The following is a 25,499-nucleotide window of genomic DNA, read 5'->3' on the forward strand; positions in this document are numbered from 1 at the left end:
GTGAGTCGACCATCTGCAGGCCCCTTCTGGCAAATGTGCTCTCCTCCATGCGCCCGCTCCTACTCTGGGCAGTGGAATCTCTGCTCTGGCTCAGGGCCATGGCTGTGGGGCTGGGGGCTGGAGCATGGGTCCCAGCCAGGAGAGATCCCAGGGCCGAGCTTGGGGGAGCTCATGCATCACTGCGCTCTCGCTAGCTGCAGACACCTGGCTCCAGTCCAGTGCCAAGCTGAGGGTTATCGAGCAAAGTCGCTGCTCCGCGCCTGGTACGGGATGCCATGGGAGTAGGTTGCCAGCTTTGTAAAGTTTAAAAGCCGGACACTCCAGGTGAAGTGCTGGAACCTCCCCTGCCACGCCTCTTCCCCCGAGGCCCCACCCCTGCCGCGCCTCTTCCCCCTGAGGCTCCACTAGGGTGCCCAGACAGCAAATGTGAAAAATCAGGACAGGAGGTGGGGGGTAATAGGAGCCTAAATAAGAAAAAGACCCAAAAATTGAACTGTCCCTATAAAATCCGGACATCTGGTCACCCTAGGCCCCACCCCTGCCACGCCTCTTCCCCGAGGCCCTGCCCCTGCCCCACCTGTTCCCCCCAAAGCCCTGCCCCTGCCCCACCTCTTCCCCTAAGGCCCTGCCCCCAGCTACTCCTCTCCTCCCTCCCCCCCCCGTCGCTTGCTGCTTTTCCCCTCCCACCCCCCACCCACCCCACCTGGGTCAGGAGGATCTCGCCTGCGGAGCCGGGGCTGGGAGCTACAGCCACCTGACGCAGGTAGGAGGTGGCCCCGGCTGAGTCGGGCCGGTGCGGGTGATGACCCTGCACCTCCCTGCATCCCCTGCCCACAGTAACCAGACTCTGAGTGTCCGGTCAGTAGATCTGACCAGACACTGTCAGGTCCCCTTTTCAACTAGACTTTCCAGTCGGAAACCGGGCACTTGGCCACCCTACATGGGATCTGGTGCCATGTACCTTCTCAACCAGCAGTTTTCTTGGGGCTACACAGTTCCCAGCTCGGCTCCCTGGACCAGGAAGCCCTGTTGGGCACCGTGTGGGAAACCCCAAGCCTGATGCAGAGCAAGATCACCCCCCTGCATCCCCAGCCACAGCTCTGCCCTCCGACTGAGCCTGCTGACTGACCCCCACTGACTGCCCTGTTTCCAGCACTGAAGTGTGAGAACTGGTTGAACATGGGCCTGTAGACAGCAGCCGTTGTAGATAGCCCAGATCTTATTCAGCAGCAGACCCCAGGGGCCAGACGCCTTCTTGGCAAAGGCGGCCCAGGTGGTGCCCTGCTGTCGGAGGAGCTTGAAGAGCTTTCCAAGGTCTGGTTAATGGAGGTGTTGTTGCCAAGCTAGTCACCATGTGCAGCTGCTGGGCTTGCTGCGTGGTGCAGAGACACGCAGCGGTGTGCCCCACCCCTTCTGTCTGTGCCGGCGGCTCCCACGCCCAGCCCTGGGGGCCGGGGCATTCCCACAGCAGCCGAGGACGAGATCACTGGGGTTCCGGGGGAGCAGTGGGGCCTTGTTGGGCTATGGCTCCCCCTGCTGCCCATGTAGGGTCCCTGGTGCAATAGCATGTGCAATGGTCGGGCAGTCCCTGCCTGTGGGCCAGGAAGGTTCCACATGGCAAAGCAGCCGGAGTCCAGCCCCTGGGTGACTTTCCCCTCTTGTTTCTTTGCAGACATCAATGAGTGCGTGAGCCTGCCTGGAACCTGCTCTCCGGGGACGTGTCAGAACCTGGAAGGCTCTTTCCGCTGCATCTGCCCCCCGGGGTACGAAGTGCAGAATGACAACTGCATCGGTAACGTTGGTTCCTCCATCCTACCACCGCACGGGGGCTACTCTGTCACCAGCCTGGGCCAGGTGCTTCCTAGGCAGCAGGGATACAGGCACTGCCCCAAGGCCTTACATTCTAAAGCATTTGGGTGTAGGCCAAGGCTGGGGCGTGACAGCCACAGAGTAGCAGAGGGCTGGCCAGAGATGCTTCACTCCCGTCTTATTAGTTTCACAAGTGCTAAGGGGTTTTTTTTAACAGTGTAATGAACATGCCAGTGAAATGGCATATGTGGGCACCCCCAGCCTCTAATGGAGAGAATCAGCACTGCCCAGTTATGTGTCATAGGCCCCGCCCTGTGAATAGCTAGTGGTGATTCCCTGTTAATATAAGCGGCAGGGGCCTTGGCTTTGGAGAAGGAGGAAGAGAGCTGTCGCCATGACAGCACGCTGTGTAGGGACCAGTGCTCACTGCTCTGTGTTCGCGGGGAGCCAGGCACTGGTGGGCGTTGGGCCCCTGGGGCAGTGGCACCGTGTGGCTGCAGCCTGCTCTGTGCAGGGGAGATGGGCTGTGGGGACCGGCTCAGACGGAGGAGTGGGAGGTGGGTGTGACTGGGGGACAGGTGCGCGCCCCCCAGTGGAAGCCCTCAGAAAACGTGCCTGCTCTCCTGCAGGAGTAACCCCTGAGCTCTGCAGGGCCCCTGCACCTGCCCGGAGGTCTCGGCGCCATGGAAGGAGCTGAGATCTTTGCCCTGGTACATGTCTAACCCACCCCTCTGTCCGTCCTGCTCCCAGATATCAACGAGTGTGAGGAGGAGCCCAACATCTGCCTGTTTGGTACCTGCACCAACACCCCCGGCAGCTTCCAATGCATCTGCCCCCCCGGCTTCGTCCTGTCCGACAACGGCCGCAGGTGCTTTGGTGAGTGCGCGCAGCCTCGCCCACAGCCCGTGGGATCCTCGGAGGCAGTGCTCATGTGTGGGGGAGGGGCGCTGAGGTAGGAATCCTGTGGCCCCCGTGGTGCCACCCAGTGCAGGGGCCCTGCCAGCTGCCATTGCTGGGATGGGCGCTGTCACCCCTGGACGTCTGGACGTCTGGGTGAGAGAGTTCCCAGAGAGCACTGAGCCCCAGGGCATGCTCAGTGGAGGGGCATCGGCCCGATGTGCCTTCCTGCACAGCTCTGATCCCTTGGGGGCTCATCTCTGCCGGGGGGAAGGCGTAGCTTTTTATTACTGACCTCGGAACCGAATGTAGAAGTGGGCTGATAAAGTTTGCGGATGACACAAAGTTGGGAGGTATTGCCAATTCGGAGAAGGATCGGGATATCCTGCAGGGAGACTTGGATAACCTGGTAAACTGGAGTAATAGTAATAGGATGAAATTTAATAGTGAGAAGTGTAAGGTGATGCATTTAGGGATGACTAACAAGAATTTTAGTTATAAGCTGGGGACGCATCGGTTGGAAGTAACGGAAGAGGAGAAGGACCTCGGAGTCCTGGTTGATCGCAGGATGACTATGAGTCGGCAATGTGACGTGGCCGTGAAAAAAAGCTAATGCGGTCTTGGGATGCATTAGGCGAGGTATTTCTAGTAGGGATAAGGAGGTGCTGCTTCCGTTATACAAGGCGCTGGTGAGACCTCATTTGGAGTACTGTGTGCAGTTCTGGTCTCCCATGTTTAAAAAGGATGAACTCAAACTGGAACGGGTACAGAGAAGGGCCACTAGGATGATCAGAGGAATGGAAAACCTGTCGTATGAAAGGAGACTCGAGGAGCTCGGTTTGTTTACCCTAACCAAAAGGAGGCTGAGGGGGGATATGATTGCTCTCTTTAAATATATCAGAGGGATAAATACCAGGGAGGGAGAGGAATTATTTCAGCTCAGTACTAATGTGGACACGAGAACAAATGGATATAAACTGGCCGTCGGGAAGTTTAGGCTTGAAATTAGACAACGGTTTCTAACCATCAGAGGGGTGAAGTTCTGGAATAGCCTTCCGAGGGAAACGGTGGGGGCGAAAGACCTCTCTGGCTTTAAGATTAAGCTTGATAAGTTTATGGAGGGGATGGTTTGATGGGATAACGTGATTTTAGTCAATAGGTCAATAACGTGCCATCGCTGGTAATTAGTATCAATGGTCAATGCGGGTCTGGCTGGAGAATCTTGCCTGCATGCTCGGGGTTCTGCTGATCGCCATATTTGGGGTCGGGAAGGAATTTTCCTCCAGGGTAGATTGGCAGAGGCCCTGGAGGTTTTTCGCCTTCCTCCGCAGCATGGGGCAGGGGTCGCTTGCTGGAGGATTCTCTGCGACTTAAAGTCTTTAAATCATGATTTGGGGACTTCAACAGTTGAGTCAAGGGAGAGAATTATTCCAGGAGTGGGTGGGTCAGATTTTGTGGCCTGCATCATGCGGGAGGTCAGACTAGATGATCATAATGGTCCCTTCTGACCTTAAAGTCTATGAGTCTATGAGCTTAGGGGGCTGCTCTGTATCCCTGTGCCAGAGCTGCTTGTCTCTCAGGGTCTGCTGCTTGCACATGGAGCCGTGTTCTGTGGGTTCCAGGCCCAATCCTGCTCCCATTGCTGTCAGCAGCCAAACTCTTGTTCACTTACACACGTGGTGCAGGCTTGGGCCCATACCGCGTACAGCGTGTCGCCGGGAGGTGCCGCGCCCGCCCCAGACGTCTGTAACATTCTCCCCTCCTGCTCCTGCAGACACCCGCCAGAGCTTCTGCTTCACCCGCTTCGACAATGGCAAGTGCTCCGTCCCCAAGGCCTTCAACACCACCAAGGCCCGCTGCTGCTGCAGCAAGATGCCCGGAGAGGGCTGGGGCGACCCCTGCGAGCTGTGCCCCCAGGAAGGAAACGGTAGGAATCAGTGCATCGGATGCAGTAGGGAGCATAGAGCAGGAGCCACTGTGCACCTCACAGCAGGGACACCCAGCCTGGGGCAGGGATCCCATAAGCCAGTTGTTCTCAACCCAGGGTGCGCGTAACCCTGGGGGTCCGCAAAGATCTTCCAGGGGTACATCAACGCATCTAGAGATTTGCCTAGTTTTACAACAAGCTACATAAAAAGCACTAGCGAAGTCAGTACCAACTAAAATGTCATCCAGACAGTGACTTTTGTATACTGCTCTATATACTAGACACTGAAATGTAAGTAAAATATTAATATTCCAACTGATTTATTTTATAATTATATGGTCAAAATGAGGAAGTCAGCACTTGGTCAGTACTAGTGCGCTGTGACGCTTTTGTATTTTTAGGTCTGATTTTGTAAGCAAGTCGTTGTTAAGTGAGGTGAGACTTGGGGGTACGCGAGACAAATCAGACTCCAGAGAGGGGGACAGTGGTCTGGAAAGATTGAGAGCCGCTGCCCTCAGGGATGCTCCTCAGTGGGGTTGCAGCGCTCTTGGATCCCAGCAGAGTGGAGGCTTCTCTGCCAGGAGAGTGGGAAGGGGGTGCCCCATAGCGACCGGAGCAGGGTGCTGGGCGTTCAGACCCTGGATTCTGCTATGAGCTCTGCCGCCAATTTGCTGGCGGGCTTTGGACAAGTCAGTCACTGCAGTCCTGTGTGCCGGTTCCCAGTGGGGTGCAGTTCATTCCCCCACCTCACGGGGGCACTGTGTGCTTCAAGTATTGGTGTAATCATCAAGCATCATCATTAGTATTAACGAACCCAGCAGAGGTGCTGCTCTGTCGCTCTCCCCGCTGGCTTTCCCGGACGGCGTCTCTCACCTGCCTTCCAACTCCAGCTAATAGAAGCAGCTGTTTGCACATCTCATTTTTCTCCTTCTCCCAGTTGCCTTCCAGGAGCTGTGCCCGTATGGCCACGGGGCTATCCCCGGCCCAGGCGATACCCGGGAAGGTAAGCGCCAGCATTCAGGAAACAGCATGGGCCAAATGGCGCGGTGGGTGGAGTGTGCCAGTAAGTGGTGCTGCACCAGGGACTCGGACCAAACAGCAGCCAGGCTCGGCTAGTCTGGATAGTCAGAGCTGAGCCCCCGCGCCGGGTGCCCAGAGTGCTAGTTGTGTGGAGGGGCAGGCCCTCAGAGCACTGGCAGCATGGGGGGGCAGGCCCTCTGAGTGCTGGATGTATGGGGGGCCCTCAGAGCGCTGGCAGCACGGGGGGGAGGTTCTCAGAGCGCTGGCGGTATGGAGGGACCAGCCCCTTTGAGCGCTGTCTGCTCAGAGCTGCAGGCCCCCCATGGGCTCAGGCCATGCCATGCTGCACCCTGAGGTCCTCACTCAGTTTTCACTGACTCCAGGGAGGGAGGCCCAGGGACTGCCCACTGGAATAGGCTGTGGCTTGCAGCTGCTGACCCTACAGGGGGACTGTGTGTGCATGGCGAGGCTACCCGCAAATGGGGTCCCAAGAAGGGCCATTCTTATGCAGCATTTCTATCCCCAGATGTGAACGAGTGCGCCGAGAACCTCGGGATCTGCATCAACGGGGCTTGTATTAACACTGACGGCTCCTTCCGCTGCGAGTGTCCCTTTGGCTATAATTTGGATTACACCGGAGTCAACTGTGTGGGTGAGTGTCACGGCCCTGGGTGGGGGGAGCTGCTCTGGGGAGAGGTGGGTGCTGAGTTATTCCGCGACCACCTGCCTAATTCTGGCTTAGACGTTTCTAGCCCTTGCTCTTCCCCCTGAACTCCGGGGTGGAGTTCCTCGCTCCCCCACAGGGGCTGCTAGCTTTGCCTGGGGCTGCGTGAATGCACCGGCTGCAGGAAGACGCCAGCCGGAGTCTTTCCTGTGACTGTGCTAACGCCATTCCTGGCCTTCACCCAGATACCGATGAATGCTCCATCGGCAACCCATGTGGGAACGGGACCTGCACCAATGTGGTGGGAGGCTTCGAGTGCACCTGCGACGAGGGGTTTGAGCCGGGCCCCATGATGACCTGCGAAGGTAATGTGCCTCTGGGGCATGGGACACGGTGCCTTTCCCGATGGAGTCCCAGGAGCCCTGCAGTGGGGTCAGTGCAGCCGGTCCTCCCATGCAGCAAGAGCCCCGTCAGGCAGTGGGGGGAAGGGCAGAGTCTGACATCTGTCCCCTCCCCCCTTTCCCCAGACCTCCTCTCTCCGGCTGGATCTGGGGTCACATTTGGGGAGGTTTTGGGGTTGTTGGATGCATGTAAAATTATTTCCTGTGAAGGGCAGAGCCCTGAGCACCTCTGCGGGGGCAGAGAGGGGGCAGAAGGGGAGGCTGTTGGGCTGCCTACTTCAACCAGCTCTCCGGAGCCCATGGCCAGGGGCCTGAGAGAGGGCTTCCCTTCTTAGTGGTGGTTCCTAGTCGTAGCCCCAGAAGGAGGAGTTCTGCCCTCCTTGCCCACCTGGCATGGCCCACGCCCCACATCTGGAAGGGGGTTCAGGAAGCACAGGGACATAGGTGCCGACCCCATGAGTGCTCCGGGGCTGGAGCACCCACGGAAAAAAATAGTGGGTGCTCAGCACCCATCAGCCACAGCTTCTGGGCTGTGCCACCGATCAGCTGTTTGGTTGGCTCAGGGAGGGGGTTGAGGGAGAGCTGAGAGCAGTGAGCGGCAGGTGGGCGGCTGCCTCAGGAAGGGGGCGGAGTGAGGGCAAGAAGAGGCGGGGGGAGTGCGAAACCTCCAGGGGGGGTGGAGTGGGGGCAGAGCGGGGGTGCACGGGGGGCCCCAGCCAGGCAGTGTGCACTGGAACCAGCGGGGTGGGGCAGGAAAGGACTGCGATTCTTGCCCCACATACTCCTCGCCGGGCACTGGCAGTGAGACCAGTGTTGCTAAATCTGTGGCTTTGGCACTGCTGAGGATATGTACCAGCTTTCCCCAGCAGGTGGAGCTGTGCTGGGCACTAGGCTCTAGGGCAGGGGTTCTCAAACTGGGGGACGGAACCCCTCAGGGGGTCGCGAGGTTATTACCTGGGGGGGTCGCAAGCTGTCAGCCTCCACCCCAAACCCCGCTTTGCCTCCAGCATTTATAATGGTGTAAAATATATAAACAAGTGTTTTTAATTTAGTGGGGGGGGGTCGCACTCAGAGGCTTGCTGTGTGAAAGGGGTCACCAGGACAAACATTTGAGAACCACTGCTCTAGGGGTTGGGGCTGTGCATAGCAAGCAGCTCCGGGTACATCTCAGCACTCACTGCCTACACCACAGCAAGGCACAGAACCAGCGTGGTGTCTCCAAGGGATGCACAACGGAGACATTCTGCTGCGGGGGCAGCAGCGTGGCAGGCACAGTGTCCCGGGTGCAGGTCAGACTCATTCTCTCTCCTGCCACTCAGATATCAACGAGTGCGCGCTGAACCCCCTGCTCTGCGCCTTCCGCTGCATCAACACCTTTGGCTCCTACGAGTGCACCTGCCCCTCGGGATACACCCTCCGGGAAGACAGGAGAATGTGCAAAGGTAAGGGACAGCTAATCTCCCTTGGAGCTGTCCTGCCCTCCCGGCCTTTCACCCTTAACCTGCCCCACTGGCACCAGCAGGAGCCATGGCCGGAATGCCAGGCTGCCATCTGGGACACCGGCTTGTCTGCTCTTCCCGGCCCAGGGCTGGTTCCTGCCCCCGTGGGGTGTGCGAACCCCGGCCGTTGAGCCTTGGGATAGTGCTGGCTGGGAATGCGGCCTGGGGGCCTCAGTGTTTATCACGGTGTGTAACCACATCTGCATACAACGGGCAATGGACCGAGCTGCGCACCGTGTCACATAGCAGAGTGCAGTCAGTGCTGGGTGGGGTTCACTGTCTGCACTGCTGAACCCCCAGCTGGGGCTCAACGAGCCAGGCCGAGCCCAGCGCTCCCGGTGTGTGGCCAGCAGGAGTCAGAGCACTCGGAGCCAGCCGGGGGCCCTCACACACCCTGGGACGCACCCAGCTCAGCAGCTCTGGCAGCCTCTACTGCGGGAAGCCCTGGGGTGGCCGCAGGTCAGACAGATCCCAGGGCTCGCCTGGAACGCGGGCCCTGCTAAGCACAGGAGGGATTCAGTGCTGCACACCTTTGCAGCTCGGCAGGGCTGGCACTCCAAGGAGCGGGCCGTACTTGGGGGTTGACTCCTTGGGCATGACGCCTGGGCTCACAGTGCCTGGCCCGGCGGGGCTGGTGCCCTCGTGTACCCAGAGGATTTCAAGGTCCCTGTGCCAGCTGCTTGGAGTGCAGGCCGAACACTGCCCCCTGGAGCTGATGCAGGAGCTGCACTGCAGCCTGGCTCTTCCTCTCCACATTCCCTGCCCCTCCGCCAGGGCTGTGTGAGCAGGAATACTGTGTCCAATTTTGGGCCCCACACTACAAGAAGGATGTGGAAAAATTGGAAAGAGTCCAGCGGAGGGCAACAAAAATGATTAGGGGTCTGGAGCACATGACTTATGAGGAGAGGCTGAGGGAACTGGGATTGTTTAGTCTCCAGAAGAGAAGAATGAGGGGGGATTTGATAGCAGCCTTCAACTACCTGAAGGGAGGTTCCAAAGAGGATGGAGCTCGGCTGTTCTCAGTGGTGGCAGATGACAGAACAAGGAGCAATGGTCTCAAGTTGCAGTGGGGGAGGTCCAGGTTGGATATTAGGAAACACTATTTCACTAGGAGGGTGGTGAAGCACTGGAATGCGTTACCTAGGGAGGTGGTGGAGTCTCCTTCCTTGGAGGTTTTTAAGGCCCGGCTTGACAAAGCCCTGGCTGGGATGATTTAGTTGGGAATTGGTCCTGCTTTGAGCAGGGGGTTGGACTAGATGACCTCTTGAGGTCCCTTCCAACCCTGATATTCTATGATTCTATGATTCTATGATTCTCTTCTGTTAGTCACAGCTCCTCTTTGCAGTGGCAGGTTGGCATTAAGTCCAGTGGTTAGAGCAGGTAACTGGCATTCGATCTCTGGCTCTGCCCCTGACCTGCTGGGTGATCGTGGGCAAGTCACCTCTCTGTGCCTCTGCTTCGCCAGCTGTCCCGCTGGGAGCAGGAGCCCTCACTGCTCCCCTGAGTAATGAACGGCTGTCGGGGAGCGCTCGGGCCCACAGGAAGCTGCGTGGGCTCATTCGCTGTGGTGTTGGTTGCAGATCTGGACGAGTGCACAGAAGGCCTCCATGACTGCGAGTCTCGAGGGATGATGTGCAAGAACCTCATTGGTACCTTCATGTGCATCTGCCCCCCAGGAATGCAGCGCAGACCCGACGGAGAGGGCTGTACAGGTACTGGTCAGCTGGATGGAGGGAGGCATTAGCCACAGGGCCAGTGTCCATCTCCCTTCCACACTTCTAGCTGTGGAACTGTCTGTCCAGCTCCGTTCCTGAGCTGTCCGATTAGCCACCCATCAGCCAGACCTTGCCCTGAACTCCCGAGGCTGCTACTCCTGTTGCATTAGTGCCCAAAGGCATGTTCAGGGCCAGGGCTCCACTGTGCAGTGCATGGCACCAGCCCATGGTCAGACCCAGCAGTGTTTGATTGTGGCCTTTCCCCAGGCCCTCTGCACATCCCTCTCCTGCACTGAGCTGTCAGAAGTGTCCGCATCTGAGTTACACTGGAGAATACTGACCAGTCCTGGCCTTCATCATGTCCCCTGGTGCCACCACATGGACACAAAGGGCACGTAAAGCTGCCCTAAGGGATACTGGGGAATTGCCAGTTTGCTGCCCAGCCCCTGGGCCCAGGGGCAGGTTGAGGGCAGGAGGTGGGAGGAGGGCGGTGTAGCTGGAGAGCACTGCACTCAGTGATCCCCCCAGTGTAACATCTGGAACATGCTGGGGCACGCTAGAGCCGTCCTGAGTTTTTGGGGTAAATTAGACCTTATCCTGGGAAGTGTCTGCTGCTTTGCTGTGGTGCTGTTGCGGCTCCATCCCGCTCAGCGGTGGCCCCTGGTTCTCAGGAACCTGAGTCTACAGACACGTTGTGTTCGAGCCATTGACCAATTCCCTTCCTCCTAGATGAGAATGAATGCCGCACCAAGCCGGGGATCTGCCCCAACGGCCGCTGTGTTAACACTGTGGGCAGCTATCGGTGTGACTGCAATGAAGGCTTCCAAGCCAGCGCCTCAGGCACCGAATGCATCGGTAATTAACGTGCACAGCTTCACACAGCTCCTACCCGTGCTGAGCGAGTCTTGGTCTGGAAGCAGGGGGGCTTGTCTGGTCCTGTGGGAGTGGAAAAGTCACACACCAGCCTAGTCTCTTCCCCTGGATGAGCTGAGGTGCCGGGAGCCCGGGCTGAGCCTGGGAGAACTGGGCCGTGTGTTTGCAGTATGGTGTTGCTGTTCAGAGGCCCAGGTGGTGTGTTGGGCCTGTCCAGCAGTCCCATGTCGCTAATCTGGGAGGTGCTGATGCCTCTCTGTGCCCCTCCCCTGGGGCACCATGTCCATCGGGGCAGCTCTGCCCCAGGACAGCATTGCCAAGGGCAGATTGTGCAGGGGCTGAGCGATGAGTGCCAGAGCTGGCTGGGCTAAATGGAGACGTGTAATTACTGGGCTGCCCAGCACACCGCGCCCCGAGGCTGCCAGCTGTACCACAGCTCAGTGCTTCGGCAGCTAAACCCTGCAGGCACTAGCCCCGCTGGGACCCAGGAACCAGCCGACACACGCCAAGGGAGAGGGCATTTTCCTAGGGCTGGCAGGAAAGGGAAGGGTTGCAGATACCCTACGCACAGAGACTTAAACACTTAGAGTTCAAAGTGAGCGATAGCACTTCCTGCTGGGATCCCTGGGCAGTCCAGTGCAGAGCCAGGGCTCTTCCAGCACAGTGCCTGGGGTGCCCCCTCAGTCCAGTCTCTACTCCAGCAAGTAGGCACTTGCAGGGTTCCAGGCCCGGCTCAGTGTCTCTCACTGAAGCCTTTCTGCACTGGCTCCCTGCCCAGCCACTGCTGCTCCCACATACATCCCACACAGGCCTGCACCCACCCGTGACATCCGGCAGTCACAGCCTGTTCCACACTCAGCTGTCCACAGTTCCTTGGGCTTCTCTCCAGCTCCCTGCTGCCTTGTGGATGTTGCTTCAGCTTCCAGTCAGAGCCCAGAAACTTCCTGGCTCAGGACCTATCCCCTGACCTGGCCTGGGGAAAGGTCTGGGCAGAGAAGAGGGGGCTGCAGTGTAACTCCAACAATCAGAGTGTGACACTCCCAGGGCTGGCTCTAGGCACCAGCAAACGAAGCATGTGCTTGGGGCGGCATTCCGGAGGGGTTTTTTTGTTTTGTTTTTTTGCTTCAGCAGTTGCGCTCCCGTTTTTTGGGTTTTTTTATTTTTTTGCACTTGGGGCGGCAAAAAACCTAGAGCCAGCCCTGGACACTCCTAGCGCTGTTGGTCAGCGAGGCTTCTCGGGAGAGCAAGGGCTGCCCCGGCTGTCCCTGCGGATGGGAGGGTTAGTCTAGGGACCACACCGAGCTGTTACCTATTTGTTCTGGGAGTGCCCCCACTGGGCTGGGCCCTGTCCAGCCCTACAAGGGTCTGGCAGTACAAGGGGACAGAGGAAAGGGATTCTGATACAGAGGTGAACAAGAGTTTTTGCCAGTAGCATGGCAGCGGTGAGTCTCTACGGTTATACAGCTACTCTGCAGCTGGGAGGTGGGACTCCCAGCATGGGCAGAAGGACTCACGCTAGCTCGAGCAGAGCTAGTGCACTAACAATAGCGATGTGGACTGCTGTGTATTTCTTGTACACGGTAGGGTGCAGGCTGCTACTAGCAGGTCAGGCTCCTGTCCCAGATATGGACTGGCTGCAGAGTTCCTTGGCAGAGACATACACACCAGAGCGTTCACTGTAAGATCCTGTAATGCTCTGCCACGTATGGCTGAGCAGGGCCGCCCAGAGGGGGGACAAGTGGGGCAATTTGCCCCAGGCCTCGGGCCCTGCAGGGGCCCCCACGAGAATATAGTATTCTATAGTATTGCAACTTTTTTTTATGGAAGGGGCCCCCAAAATTGCTTTGCCCCAGGCCCCCTGAATCCTCTGGGCGGCCCTGTGGCAGAGGTTAGTTTAACTACGGTATGTCACACACGGCACCACCTACTGGCTGAACAGTGTAATACAGTTTAGCATTCCATTCCATCGCCCCCTTTAAGTTCTACATTCCTACCATTTACAATCTTTGAAGTTCTTCTTCGAGTGATTGCTCAGGTGTATTCCACTATAGGTGTGCATGCTCGCCACGTGCACCGGTGCTGGAAGTTTTTCCCTTAGCAGTATCCATAGAGGGGGAGCACCGCTGTGACCCTGGGAGTGGCGCCGACATATCGCGCCATAAAGGGAGCTGCGCGCTCCCCCCACCCTCAGTTCCTTCTTGCCGCCAGTGAAGGTAGTCGGAACTTGTTCCAGCTTAGCTTAGCTGCAGAGTTTCTAGCTTAGTGGTATCCAGTTTCACTGATCTCTTATCTTACTGAACTTTCTTCACTGATCTCTTATCTTACTGAACTTTCTTTCGCGAGTGCCTGGCTCGGGGCATGCCCCATGGCCCAGGCTTCAAGTCGTGCGACTCCTGTCGCAACTCCATGCTCAGAAGCGATCCACACAATCAGTGTCTTCGCTATCTGGGTGAGTCTCACGTTAGTGACAAGTGCAAGATCTGCCACTCCTTCAAGCCCCGGACGAAGAAGGAGCGGGAAATCCAACTCCGAGCTCTTTTAATGGAGTCAGCTTTGGCCCCGGCACCAGCGCGTCGAGCCGACACCGCGCCGGGCTCCGCGTCTTTGGCGCGTGGCGAAGCGCCTTCGGTGCGCCGTTCCGAATCGGCACCCAGTACCGCGTCCTCGGTGCGCAGCGAGGCGCCGTCGACGTCCCGGCACCGCTCCCCAGCTAAGAAGCCAGGGAAGTCTCAGCGGCGCCGAGAGAAGGACAGGGGTGAGGCCAGACCCAAGTTGGGCAGCCCGCGATCCCTGTCGGGACAGAGACCTCCGACGCGGGCTGAGCAGAGTAGTCCAGTCCCGTCCGCGCGAGCCTCGCCGGAGGTACGCATCCCTTCGACGCCAGAGGCAGCTCAGGCCACGCGTGACATCTTAGCGCTTCCGGTGCCGGGAGCGCCGCCTCAGTCGGGCCCCCGATCCCGTGGGAAGCCGCCTTTGGGCGCCCATCAGCCCTCCCCGGAGGTGTCGGAGGTCGAGGTGCCAAGCAGAGCCCTGAGACGCACGTTGACTCCGCGTCCGGACTCTTCGACAAGCGACTCCCATTCCTCCACTCTTGGACACCGTCGCGGAGGTAACAAGAGACGGCGCCGTTCCTCTTCCAGCCGCTCCGAGAGGAACAGATCTCGATGCCGTGGGCACCGGCGCTCGTACTCAAGCGTCCTCCATCACAGAGGCCGTGCCCGGAGTGCGTCCCGAGAGTCCCCGGCACCGTGGCCACAGGCGCCGCAGAGAGTCCGGAGACAGTTCCTCAGACATCTACCTGTCAACATCGTCCAGGTCGAAGTCTCGGGGCAGGAGCCGTCACAATAGAGACCGCTCCAGTCGTTCCCACGGCACCGTGCGCTCTTCCAGGACTTTGGCTTCGGTACACAGCCGTCTCTCCCTGGGCCGCACCGCGCCACAAGAACATCCAATCCTGCCGCCCGATGCGCCTCAGTTCCAGGCCATGCCCTGGCAGGGACAATGGTGCCAGTGGGCACCGTGGCCTCAGGCACCTGCGCAGCCAGGACCTCGCTCCATGGCGGGAGCCTCTCAGCGCCGACCCGCGTCGCCTCCCTGGCACTGGGATCAGGCCATGGGCGCCGAACCCCCAGCACTGACTCCGGCACCAAACCCGGACGTGGAGCCCACGGTGCCATTGGCCGCCGAAGGCGCTGCACCGTCCATCTCTTCGGCGCAGGGCGATTCGGTTGCGGTGCCGCCTCCCTCTTCCCAAGAGGACTTTAAAGCACATCAAGAGCTGCTTCGGAGGGTGGCAGCCAACCTTGAGCTCCGGGCCGAGGAGATGGAGGAGCCCTCCGATACTCTCTTCAATGTCCTCGCCTCCTCAGTACCGGGGCGTGTGGCGCTCCCTTTCCACCAGGGAGTCGCCAATATCACCACGGGCCTTTGGCAGACCCCGGCCACTCTCGGGCCTATTTCCAAGAAGGCCGAGAGGAAGTACTTCGTCCCCGCAAGGGATCTCGAGTACCTTTACACCCACCCAGCTCCAAACTCCCTGGTGGTAGAGTCAGTCCACCACCGAGAGCGGAATGGCCAGCCCACGCCAAAGGACAAGGATGCTCGTAGACTTGATACCTTTGGGAAAAAGGTTTATTCGTCAGCGAGTTTCCAGCTCAGAGTGGCCAACCACCAGGCGCTTCTGAGCCGTTAGGAGTTGAATCTCTGGGGATCCCTCCCCAAGTTTGAGCCTCTCATTCCTGACAAGGATGCGAAGGAGTTCCGGGCGCTGATTGAGGAGGGTGCGACCGCCGCCAAAGCGGCTCTCCAGGCGGCTTCGGATGCGGCGGACACAGCTGCTCGTTCGATGGCTTCTGCGGTCTCCATGCGACGGGCGTCGTGGCTCTCGCTTTCGGGGCTGTCATCAGAATCCCAGTCCATAATGCAGGACCTGCCGTTTGATGGCAAGGCCCTTTTCGCGCGGGATGAAGGACTCCCGCACCACCCTGCAGATGCTAGGCCTGTACGTCCCGCCTGCTAAGGACAAGCCCAGGCCTCAACCCTCTGCTCCGCAACCTAGGGGCAGATATGAACCCCCACCTAAGCGGCAGAGGGATCAAAGGCATCGGTCCCAACGCCAATCCCGCTTGGCCCCACGGCCTGGGGCCTCTAAGGCCAAACGGCCGGGAAAACGGCGTTTTTGACTTGTTGAGGGGGGTCACCGAGCCTGTTGCCAGTGTACCCCCCACCCAGTTAATAAAGTTACCTTTTCTAAACCGTTTATCGGACTTCCGACTGCAGTGGTCCCATATAACGTCGGACCAATGGGTCCTCAGCACCATCTCCCAAGGGTACAGGCTGCAGTTTGTTTCAACCCCTCCCAACTGTCCCCCGGCCGGAGGAAAGGGCTGCAGATCTTCCCCTACCTCGACGACTGGCTGCTCAACAGCAGACGAGCTTCCTGCTAGACACCTGCGGAGCTCTAGGCCTACTGGTAAACGAGGAGAAATCCACGTTAATTCTGGTTCAGTGCATAAGCTTTATAGGGGCGCTGTTAGATTCCCGGGTGGCCACGGCTTCCTCCCACGGGACAGATTCAAGACGCTCAAAGCTCTCATCGCCTCGGTCACGGATTTTCCGGTAACCACGGTGCGGGTGTGCCTCCAAATCCTAGGCCACATGGCAGCGTGCACCTATGTGGTGAGACATGCCAGGCTTCGGATGCGGCCCCTTCAGCTCTGGCTGGCCTCCTGGTATTCCCAGGCCAGGGACGGCCTGGACAAGGTGGTCACAGTGCCTCCCAGGGTGGTGGCAGGCCTCCAATGGTGGTCCCTCCCGAGCAACATGCTTCAGGGTATTCCCTTCCGAGAGCCCCCTCCCTCACTAGATCTGGAGTCGGACGCCTCGGACCTGGGCTGGGGAGCCCACGTGGGGGAATTCAGGACCCAGGGTATGTGGTCACTAGAGGAACTAATCCTGCACATAAATGTCAGGGAGCTCAGGGCCGTACGCCTGGCGTGCTTGGCATTTTGCCAGCACATACAGGGCAGGGTGGTCAGAGTCCTCACGGACAACACGACCGCCATGTATTACGTCAACAAGCAGGGGGGCACGCGTTCCCGGGCCTTATGCCAGGAAGCCCAGCTCCTGTGGGAGTTCAGTATAGCCCACAATATACTCCTGCGGGCTGTTTACCTGCCCGGCAAGAGCAACACGCTCGCGGACCGCCTGAGCAGAGGATTCTCCCAACAGCACGAGTGGTCCCTGCACAAGGAGGTGGCCAGGTGGATCTTCCTACAGTGGGGTGCTCCCCAGGTAGACTTGTTCGCCACCGCCCAGAATCGACAGTGTCCCCGATTCTGCTCCAGAGCAGGAGAGGGCGACAGGGCGCTATCGGATGCGTTTCTGCTCCCATGGTCGGGGCCCCTGTTGTACGCCTTCCCGCCCTTCCCCTTAATAGACAGGGTCCTACAGAAGGTGAAGTCAGACGGGGTGAGGATTATCCTCATAGCCCCGGATTGGGCCCGTCATCATTGGTACGGGACCTTACTGCAACTCTTAGCGGCCCCTCCTCACAGGCTGCCGCTACGCCCGGACCTCCTCTCCCAGGAGGAAGGTCGTCTCCTCCACCCCAACCTGGCCGCGCTCCACCTGACAGCGTGGCTGCACCATGGTTAAATGAGCAGGAGGGGAGGTGTTCTGAGGCTGTAAGAAGGGTCCTGCTGGAAAGTAGGAAACCCTCCACGCGGCGGACCTACCTGGCTAAGTGGTGTAGGTTCTCTATGTGGGCGAGGGATAGAAGTTCCTCTCCCTCTTCCGCGTCTATCCAGCTTGTCCTCGATTACCTCCTGTCCCTTCGGACCCAAGGCCTGGCGCCCTCCTCCACCAGGGTGCACCTGGCGGCCATTTCGGCTTTCCACCCCCCGGTGCAGGGCCTGTCGGTATTCTCGCGTCACATGACGGCCCAGTTTCTGAAAGGGTTAGATCGGGCATTCCCTTATGCCAGACCCCCGGTCCCGCTCTGGGACCTGAACCTGGTGCTCTCCCGCCTTACAGGGCCTCCCTTTGAGCCTTTAGCCACGTGCTTGTGGTCCCACCTGTCGTGGAAGGTGGCATTCCTAGTGGCCATCACCTCAGCCCGCTGGGTCTCGGAGCTCAGGGCCCTGACTTCTGAACCGCCGTATACGGTTTTCCATAAGGATAAGGTTCAGCTCTGCCCTCACCCTGCTTTTTTGCCGAAGGTAGTCTCGGCTTTTCACATGGATCAGGATATTTTCCTTCCGATCCTCTAATGAGGAACGCCGCCTGCACATGTTGGATGTGCGCAGAGCGCTGGCCTTTTACTTAGACAGAACCAGGCCATTTAGGAAGTCCCCCCAGCTTTTTATTGCTTTGGCCGAGCACATGAGGGGACGACCGGTCTCCACCTCGTGCATTCGCACCTGCTACGACCTGGCAGGGGTGCCCCCGCCTCCTATTGTGAAGGCCCATTCGACGAGAGCCCAGGCCTCGTCAGCGGCCTATGTGGCTCATGTCCCCATTCAGGACATCTGTAGGGCTGCTACGTGGTCCTCTGTCCACACTTTTTCATCACACTATGTGATCGTCTCCCAAGCAAGGAATGACGCCGGGTTTGGTAGGGTGGTGCTCCGCCCGGGTAACACTTAACACTCCTACCCACCTCCATCAGGGATAGTTTGGAGTCACCTATAGTGGAATACACATGAGCAATCACTTGAAGAAGAAAGGACAGTTACCTGTTCCGTAACTGGCGTTCTTCGAGATGTGTTGCTCAGGTGTATTCCACGTCCCGCCCTCCTTCCCCTCTGTCGGAATTGTCTGGCAAGAAGGAACTGAGGGTGAGGGGAGCGTGCAGCCCCCTTTATGGCGCGATATGTCAGCGCCACTCCAGGGGTCGCAGCGGTGCTTCCCCTCTACGGATACTGCTAAGGGAAAAACTTCCGGCACCGGTGCATGTGGCGAGCATGCACATCTATAGTGGAATACACCTGAGCAACACATCTCGAAGAACGCCAGTTACGGAACAGGTAACTGTCCTTTCAGTACGGATCAATGTGTAAAGCGTCTCTGAATTGTCCTGGTTTTCTAATTATGTAACCCAAACGTGTAACAACTTGTTCATCAGGCTGTCCGTTAGTTGTAACGACTGGCTGTGGTTGTTCTGGAATTCTTGTTCTGCATCTGCCATCCATAGAGTTTGCTCTGTTGATTGTTCTTTCTGAGGAACATGCTGTAGATGTCAATGGTTTCTTTTGAACTCTCCACTGTCAGTGTCAATCATAAATGATCTAGGCACTGAATTTTTTTTCTTTACAACAGCTGGAATTGCCCATCCTTTTTCTCCATCCAATTTGACACAAACGCTGCCCCTAGGTTCTAGACCCTGCTGTTCTCTAATGAGCGAAGACTGTTGTAAAAGTGTCATGAGATCTTTTTGACTTTTTATCCAATTTAGCTACTCTCTTCATGTCTGGCCACTTTGGAAAGAGATTCTTTTCCAAAGTTGGAACAGTAGTTCTGAGTTGTCTCCCCAACAGAAGTTGTGCTGGACTGTATCCAGTAGTTCCTATTGGTGTTGATCTGTAGCTCAGAAGAGCAAGGAATGGATCTTGCTGCTGTAGAATTTTGTTGGCTCTCAGCCTTTCCATTGACTTGTGGGTAATGTGGACTGCTAGTAATATGATCAAAATCATATTTCATTTGGAATGACTTAAGTGGATCTCCTTTCAAAAGTCCACTAATATCAAATCCTCCATCGAGTTCTTCCACCTTTCTCACTAAGCCCATCCTGGCTGCCATGCTGTGGCAGAGAAGGTCATTGGTCTTTGATCCTTTGATCACATGCACTCTGAATGCAAAGCTTTTGTCTTTGTAAGCTGTTTATGTGGTAAATTGACCCATACAATTCAGATACCTCCAGGGCTAGTCAGCTGTGTCCAGTGACTTCAGCTCTGGAAGGGGTTGGCGGTGATTGTAAGTCCCTTCTGAGATGGTTGTGACATCAGCTCCTCAGTCAGTTTAAAGTCAATTGTCTTGCCATGAATGTTCAGCTTCACTTTCCAGGCAGGGTCTGCATGGTCACAAGTGATAGATCCCAGAAACAATGGCTCTTGATTGTCTGTAATATGAGTCAACTCCCTGACTGCTTCAATGCAGCAAAATGCCCATAGTTTGTGCATGTATTACACCTTGCGCCTCTGGCTGGCCATGCATCCTCTTTTGGGTTATGTTTTTTTCCACACCCTGTGCATGTACGCTGGAATTTGTCCCTCTTAGCCTGGGGTTTTATCATAGAATTATAGGGTTAGAAGGAACCGCAAGGGTCATCTAGTTTAACCCCCTGCCAAGATGCAGGATTTGTTGTGTCTAAACCATGAAATACTCCAGTGTCTGTTTACAGCTTCTAAGTTAGTGTCAGGTTTTTCAAATTGCTCCTGCCTTTTGTTCTGTTGTTTGACTAGTTCAGACTGCTTTGCTATCTGGATAGCTGTGACTAGGGCTAAATCTCTCTTCAGTTGTAGCTCCTGTGAAAGGTTTTTATCTGTGAACACAACAATCAGCCTGTCTCTGATATTTTCATGTTTTGCTTTCCCAAAATCAATTTTCAGCCAATGCATGCAGAGCTCTTATAAAACATTCAACATTTCCCCCTGGTTCTTGAATTCTCTGGTGAGAACATGCTCTTTCATAAACCACATTTCTCGAAGGTATAAAATGTGCATCAAACACAGCCAGAACAGTTTCATAGTCAGCTTTGTGACTGTCTTCAATAAAGTCAAATGATTTCAAGTTATGCTGCGGACTGCTTCCCCATAGCATAAATTAAAGAAGATACCTGAATATCTCCAGTGTCTTTATGCAGCTTTGTAGCAATTTGAAATCTTGCAAAATACTGCCTCCAGTCTGTTCATTGTGAAAGTTTGTCAACGCTGAAGGTCTCTGGGGCACTGAAGAGTGGCATGTTGATGAGATCCTCCAACCTGTGTTGCTTTGTTCCTGCTGTTCGTTCTCCTCTGGCACTAGTTTACTTCTGACTTCATGTCATGTGCTTCTTCTGTGTGGTATATTGCAAGGCTGCAGCTAGCAGATCAAGCTTCTGTATCAGATAGAGACTGACTACTGAGCTTCCTTATGAGATAGATAGACACCAGATTTGTTCATTATAAGATCCTTTAATGCTCTCCCAGGTATGGCTGAGGTTAGCTTAGCCTGTGCATTTTGCATCTAGTGGCTGAACAGTGTAATACAGTTTAGCATTCCATTACATAGACGTTGCGGCAAGGGTGGTCGCTTGGGCTGGCGTCCTGAGGTCAGAGCTGGAGGGTCAGGCCAGGAGGGCTTGGACTCAGGCAGCTAGCTCAAGCTGCCTCCCACCCCGCAATGTCCATGCTGTTATTTTTAGCGCACTACTCGGTCTGAGCTTGCGTCAGTCTGTCTAACCACACTGGAAATCCCACCTCCCAGCTGCAGTGTGGACATACCCAAAGAGGAACTTCCATGCAGGCTCAGGGAGGTCGCACCAAGCCGAGGCAGAGATAGAGGGGCTGTGGATTCCAGGCTAGAGTGGACAAAGCACTAGATATGTCCTGCAGGGAATAATCCTGGCCCAGCTCCCCAGAGGGTGCGCATAGGGTCTGCCCCTGATGTGACTCTGAGATGCTAGGCTGGCCTATCTGACACCAGCTCTGCCCACCGGCATCCCCAAGCTGAAGAGTAGACCTGTACATAACATTGGGGCTGGTCACACCCCATCCACAGCCAGTTATGGGCCCTGAATACAGACATGTCAAGCAGCACTTCTACCTGCTGCAAGCCCAGGTGTCCTCTCCCACCACTGTCTCCGGCTCCCTTGTCGCGGCTGGCGCTGGCACCCTCCCCGTCACTGCACTCCTCTCTTTCTTTGCTCAGACACCCGCCAGGGATTCTGCTTCACTGAAGTGCTGCAGACCATGTGCCAGATGTCCTCCACCAACCGCAATCCGGTCACCAAGTCTGAGTGCTGCTGCAATGGTGCCCGCGGCTGGGGGACCCAGTGTGAGCTCTGCCCGCTCCCAGGAACCACCCAGCACAAAAAGATGTGTCCACATGGGCCTGGGTACACCACCGATGGGCGAGGTACGTGCCAGGCTGCTTAGTGCCTACAGGATGGGGAAGGCGGGTGGGTAATGGGCCGGGCATGCGCCCCACATGGTGTCTGCTAGCCCTTGGTGTCTGGGTGCACAGCAGCACCTCTCCCTTGTACATGCTCTGCCAGTGCCACGCCAGTGCAGTGTCTGCTCCCCCAGGGTCCCAAATCACCCTGTGGGGGATGGGTGCAGGCTGGGTGCACCAGCTGGAGCAGGCTGCACCTTCAAAGGGCAGGCACTGTGTGTGCACTCCTCTGGGGAGGGCAGGATTGATCCCCCAGGGCACAGCCCTCAGAGCTGGGGTGGAGCAACTGCACACGGCCCTTGCCCAGTGCGGAGGCTGAACCCCTCCACCATCGCAGGCAGAGGCTGGGTGCCCTGACGCATTGCATTGACGAGTCCCTCCCTCCTCCAGACATCGATGAGTGCAAGGTGCTGCCCAACCTCTGCAGAAATGGACAGTGCATCAACAGCATCGGCTCCTTCCGCTGCCACTGCAAGCTGGGCTACACCACCGACATCACGGGCACAGCCTGCATGGGTGAGTCAGACACGGCACCTCCTGGCCTTCACAGTCCCCAGAGAGCATCCCCTGGGCTGTGTCCTGCGGCTCTCCTGTCCACCTTCCATGCAGCTGGAATTACAGGGGCCGTTCCCAACCCTCTGCAGCGTGGGGCACTGCCCCACATTCCCCAGCACAAAGAACCTGCCCAGTTCCTGTCTCGGTCACACGCTGGTTAACCCCATAGTCTCCGGGCCACATTTCTATCTCAGTCAGACACTGGTTAACCCCGTAGTCTCGGGGCCACGTTCCTGTCTCGGTCACACGATGGTTAACCCTGTAGTCTCTGGGCCACGTTCCTGTCTCTGGGCCACATTCCTGTCTCGGTCACACGCTGGTTAATCCCGTAGTCTCCGGGCCATGTTTCTATCTCAGTCAGATGCTGGTTAACCCTGTAGTTTCTGGGCCACATTCCTGTCTCGGTCAGAACCCCATAATCTCAAGGCCACGTTCCTGTCTCGGTCACACGCTGGTTAACCCGTAGTCTCCGGACCACGTTCCTATCTCAGTCACATGCTGGTTAACCCCGTAGTCTCCGGACCATGTTCCTATCTCAGTCAGATGCTGGTTAACCCTGTAGTCTCTGGGCCACGTTCCTATCTCAGTCAGATGCTGGTTAACCCTGTAGTCTCCGGGCCACGTTCCTATCTCAGTCAGATGCTAGTTAACCCTGTAGTCTCCGGGCCACGTTCCTATCTCAGTCAGATGCTGGTTAACCCTGTAGTCTCCGGGCCACGTTCCTATCTCAGTCAGACGCTAGTTAACCCTGTAGTCTCCGGGCCACGTTCCTATCTCAGTCAGACGCTGGTTAACCCTGTAGTCTCCGGGCCACATTCCTGTCTCGGTCACACGCTGGTTAACCCCGTAGTCTCTGGGCCACGTTCCTGTCTCGGTCACACGCTGGTTAACCCTGTAGTCTCCGGGCCATGTTCCTATCTCATTCAGATGCTGGTTAACCCCGTAGTTTCTGGGCCACATTCCTGTCTCGGTCAGAACCCCATAGTCTCAGGGCCACGTTCCTGTCTCGGTCACACGCTGGTTAACCCGTAGTCTCCGGACCACGTTCCTATCTCAGTCAGATGCTGGTTAACCCCTTAGTCTCCGGACCATGTTCCTATCTCAGTCAGACACTGATTAACCCTGTAGTCTCCGGGCCATGTTCCTATCTCAGTCAGATGCTGGTTAACCCTGTAGTCTCCAGGCCACGTTCCTATCTCAGTCAGACGCTGGTTAACCCTGTAGTCTCCGGGCCACGTTCCTATCTCAGTCAGATGCTGGTTAACCCTGTAGTCTCTGGGCCACTTTCCTGTCTCGGTCACACGCTGGTTAACCCCGTGTTCTCTGGCCCACGTTCCTGTCTCGGTCACACGCTGGTTAACCCCGTAGTCTCTGGACCACGTTCCTATCTCAGTCAGACGCTGGTTAACCCTGTAGTCTCCGGGCTACGTTCCTGTCTCGGTCACACGCTGGTTAACCCCGTACTCTCCGGGCCACGTTCCTATCTCAGTCAGATGCTGGTTAACCCTGTAGTCTCTGGGCCACATTCCTGTCTCGGTCACACGCTGGTAAACCCGCAGTCTCTGGGCCACGTTCCTGTCTCGGTCACACGCTGGTTAACCCCGTAGTCTCTGGGCCACGTTCCTGTCTCGGTCACACGCTGGTTAACCCCGTAGTCTCTGGGCCATGTTCCCATCTCAGTCAGAATCTCATAGTCTCGGGGCCACGTTCCTTTCTCGGTCACACGCTGGTTAACCCGTAGTCTCCAGACCATGTTCCTATCTCAGTCAGATGCTGATTAACCCTGTAGTCTCCGGACCACGTTCCTATCTCAGTCAGACGCTGGTTAACCCTGTAGTTTCTGGGCCACGTTCCTGTCTCAGTCACACGCTGGTTAACCCCGTAGTCTCCGGGCCACGTTCCTGTCTCCGTCACACGCTGGTTAACCCCATAGTCTCTGGGCCACGTTCCCATCTCAGTCAGAACCTCATAGTCTCGGGGCCACGTTCCTGTCTCGGTCACACGCTGGTTAACCCGTAGTCTCCGGACCATGTTCCTATCTCAGTCAAATGCTGGTTAACCCTGTAGCCTCCGGACCATGTTCCTATCTCAGTCAGATGCTGATTAACCCTGTAGTCTCCGGGCCACGTTCCTATCTCAGTCAGATGCTGGTTAACCCTATAGTCTCTGGGCCACGTTCCTGTCTCGGTCACACGCTGGTTAACCCCATAGTCTCTGGGCTACGTTCCTGTCTCAGTCACATGCTCATTAACCCTGTAGTCTCCGGACCACGTTCCTATCTCAGTCAGACGCTTGTTAACCCTGTAGTCTCCGGGCCACGTTCCTGTCTCGGTCACACGCTGGTTAACCCCGTAGTCTCCAGGCCACGTGCCTATCTCAGTCAGATGCTGGTTAACCCTGTAGTCTCTGGGCCATGTTCCTGTCTCGGTCACACGCTGGTTAACCCCGTAGTCTCCGGACCATGTTCCTATCTCAGTCAGATGCTGGTTAACCCTGTAGTCTCTGGGCCACGTTCCTATCTCAGTCAGATGCTGGTTAACCCTGTAGTCTCCGGGCCACGTTCCTATCTCAGTCAGATGCTAGTTAACCCTGTAGTCTCCGGGCCACGTTCCTATCTCAGTCAGATGCTGGTTAACCCTGTAGTCTCCGGGCCACGTTCCTATCTCAGTCAGACGCTAGTTAACCCTGTAGTCTCCGGGCCACGTTCCTATCTCAGTCAGACGCTGGTTAACCCTGTAGTCTCCGGGCCACATTCCTGTCTCGGTCACACGCTGGTTAACCCCGTAGTCTCTGGGCCACGTTCCTGTCTCGGTCACACGCTGGTTAACCCTGTAGTCTCCGGGCCATGTTCCTATCTCATTCAGATGCTGGTTAACCCCGTAGTTTCTGGGCCACATTCCTGTCTCGGTCAGAACCCCATAGTCTCAGGGCCACGTTCCTGTCTCGGTCACACGCTGGTTAACCCGTAGTCTCCGGACCACGTTCCTATCTCAGTCAGATGCTGGTTAACCCCTTAGTCTCCGGACCATGTTCCTATCTCAGTCAGACACTGATTAACCCTGTAGTCTCCGGGCCATGTTCCTATCTCAGTCAGATGCTGGTTAACCCTGTAGTCTCCAGGCCACGTTCCTATCTCAGTCAGACGCTGGTTAACCCTGTAGTCTCCGGGCCACGTTCCTATCTCAGTCAGATGCTGGTTAACCCTGTAGTCTCTGGGCCACTTTCCTGTCTCGGTCACACGCTGGTTAACCCCGTGTTCTCTGGCCCACGTTCCTGTCTCGGTCACACGCTGGTTAACCCCGTAGTCTCTGGACCACGTTCCTATCTCAGTCAGACGCTGGTTAACCCTGTAGTCTCCGGGCTACGTTCCTGTCTCGGTCACACGCTGGTTAACCCCGTACTCTCCGGGCCACGTTCCTATCTCAGTCAGATGCTGGTTAACCCTGTAGTCTCTGGGCCACATTCCTGTCTCGGTCACACGCTGGTAAA

The 25,499-nt window shown here is 56.9% G+C and overlaps 1 protein-coding gene across 1 annotated transcript in view; it reads left to right on the forward strand.

Annotated features, from left to right (window-relative positions):
* Positions 1–25,499, forward strand: part of FBN3 (fibrillin 3) — a 259,180-nt gene that overhangs the window by 214,217 nt on the left and 19,464 nt on the right. Inside the window, exons 47-57 of the mRNA XM_065422247.1 lie at positions 1,673–1,792; positions 2,560–2,685; positions 4,481–4,633; positions 5,571–5,636; positions 6,180–6,305; positions 6,563–6,682; positions 8,038–8,160; positions 9,798–9,929; positions 10,662–10,787; positions 21,213–21,419; positions 21,846–21,971. Coding sequence (XP_065278319.1) covers positions 1,673–1,792; positions 2,560–2,685; positions 4,481–4,633; positions 5,571–5,636; positions 6,180–6,305; positions 6,563–6,682; positions 8,038–8,160; positions 9,798–9,929; positions 10,662–10,787; positions 21,213–21,419; positions 21,846–21,971 — 1,425 coding nt within the window. The remainder of the gene's footprint in view (positions 1–1,672; positions 1,793–2,559; positions 2,686–4,480; positions 4,634–5,570; positions 5,637–6,179; positions 6,306–6,562; positions 6,683–8,037; positions 8,161–9,797; positions 9,930–10,661; positions 10,788–21,212; positions 21,420–21,845; positions 21,972–25,499) is intronic.

This window comes from Emys orbicularis, chromosome 24, assembly GCF_028017835.1.
Source record: "Emys orbicularis isolate rEmyOrb1 chromosome 24, rEmyOrb1.hap1, whole genome shotgun sequence".
Classification (NCBI taxonomy): domain Eukaryota; kingdom Metazoa; phylum Chordata; order Testudines; family Emydidae; genus Emys; species Emys orbicularis.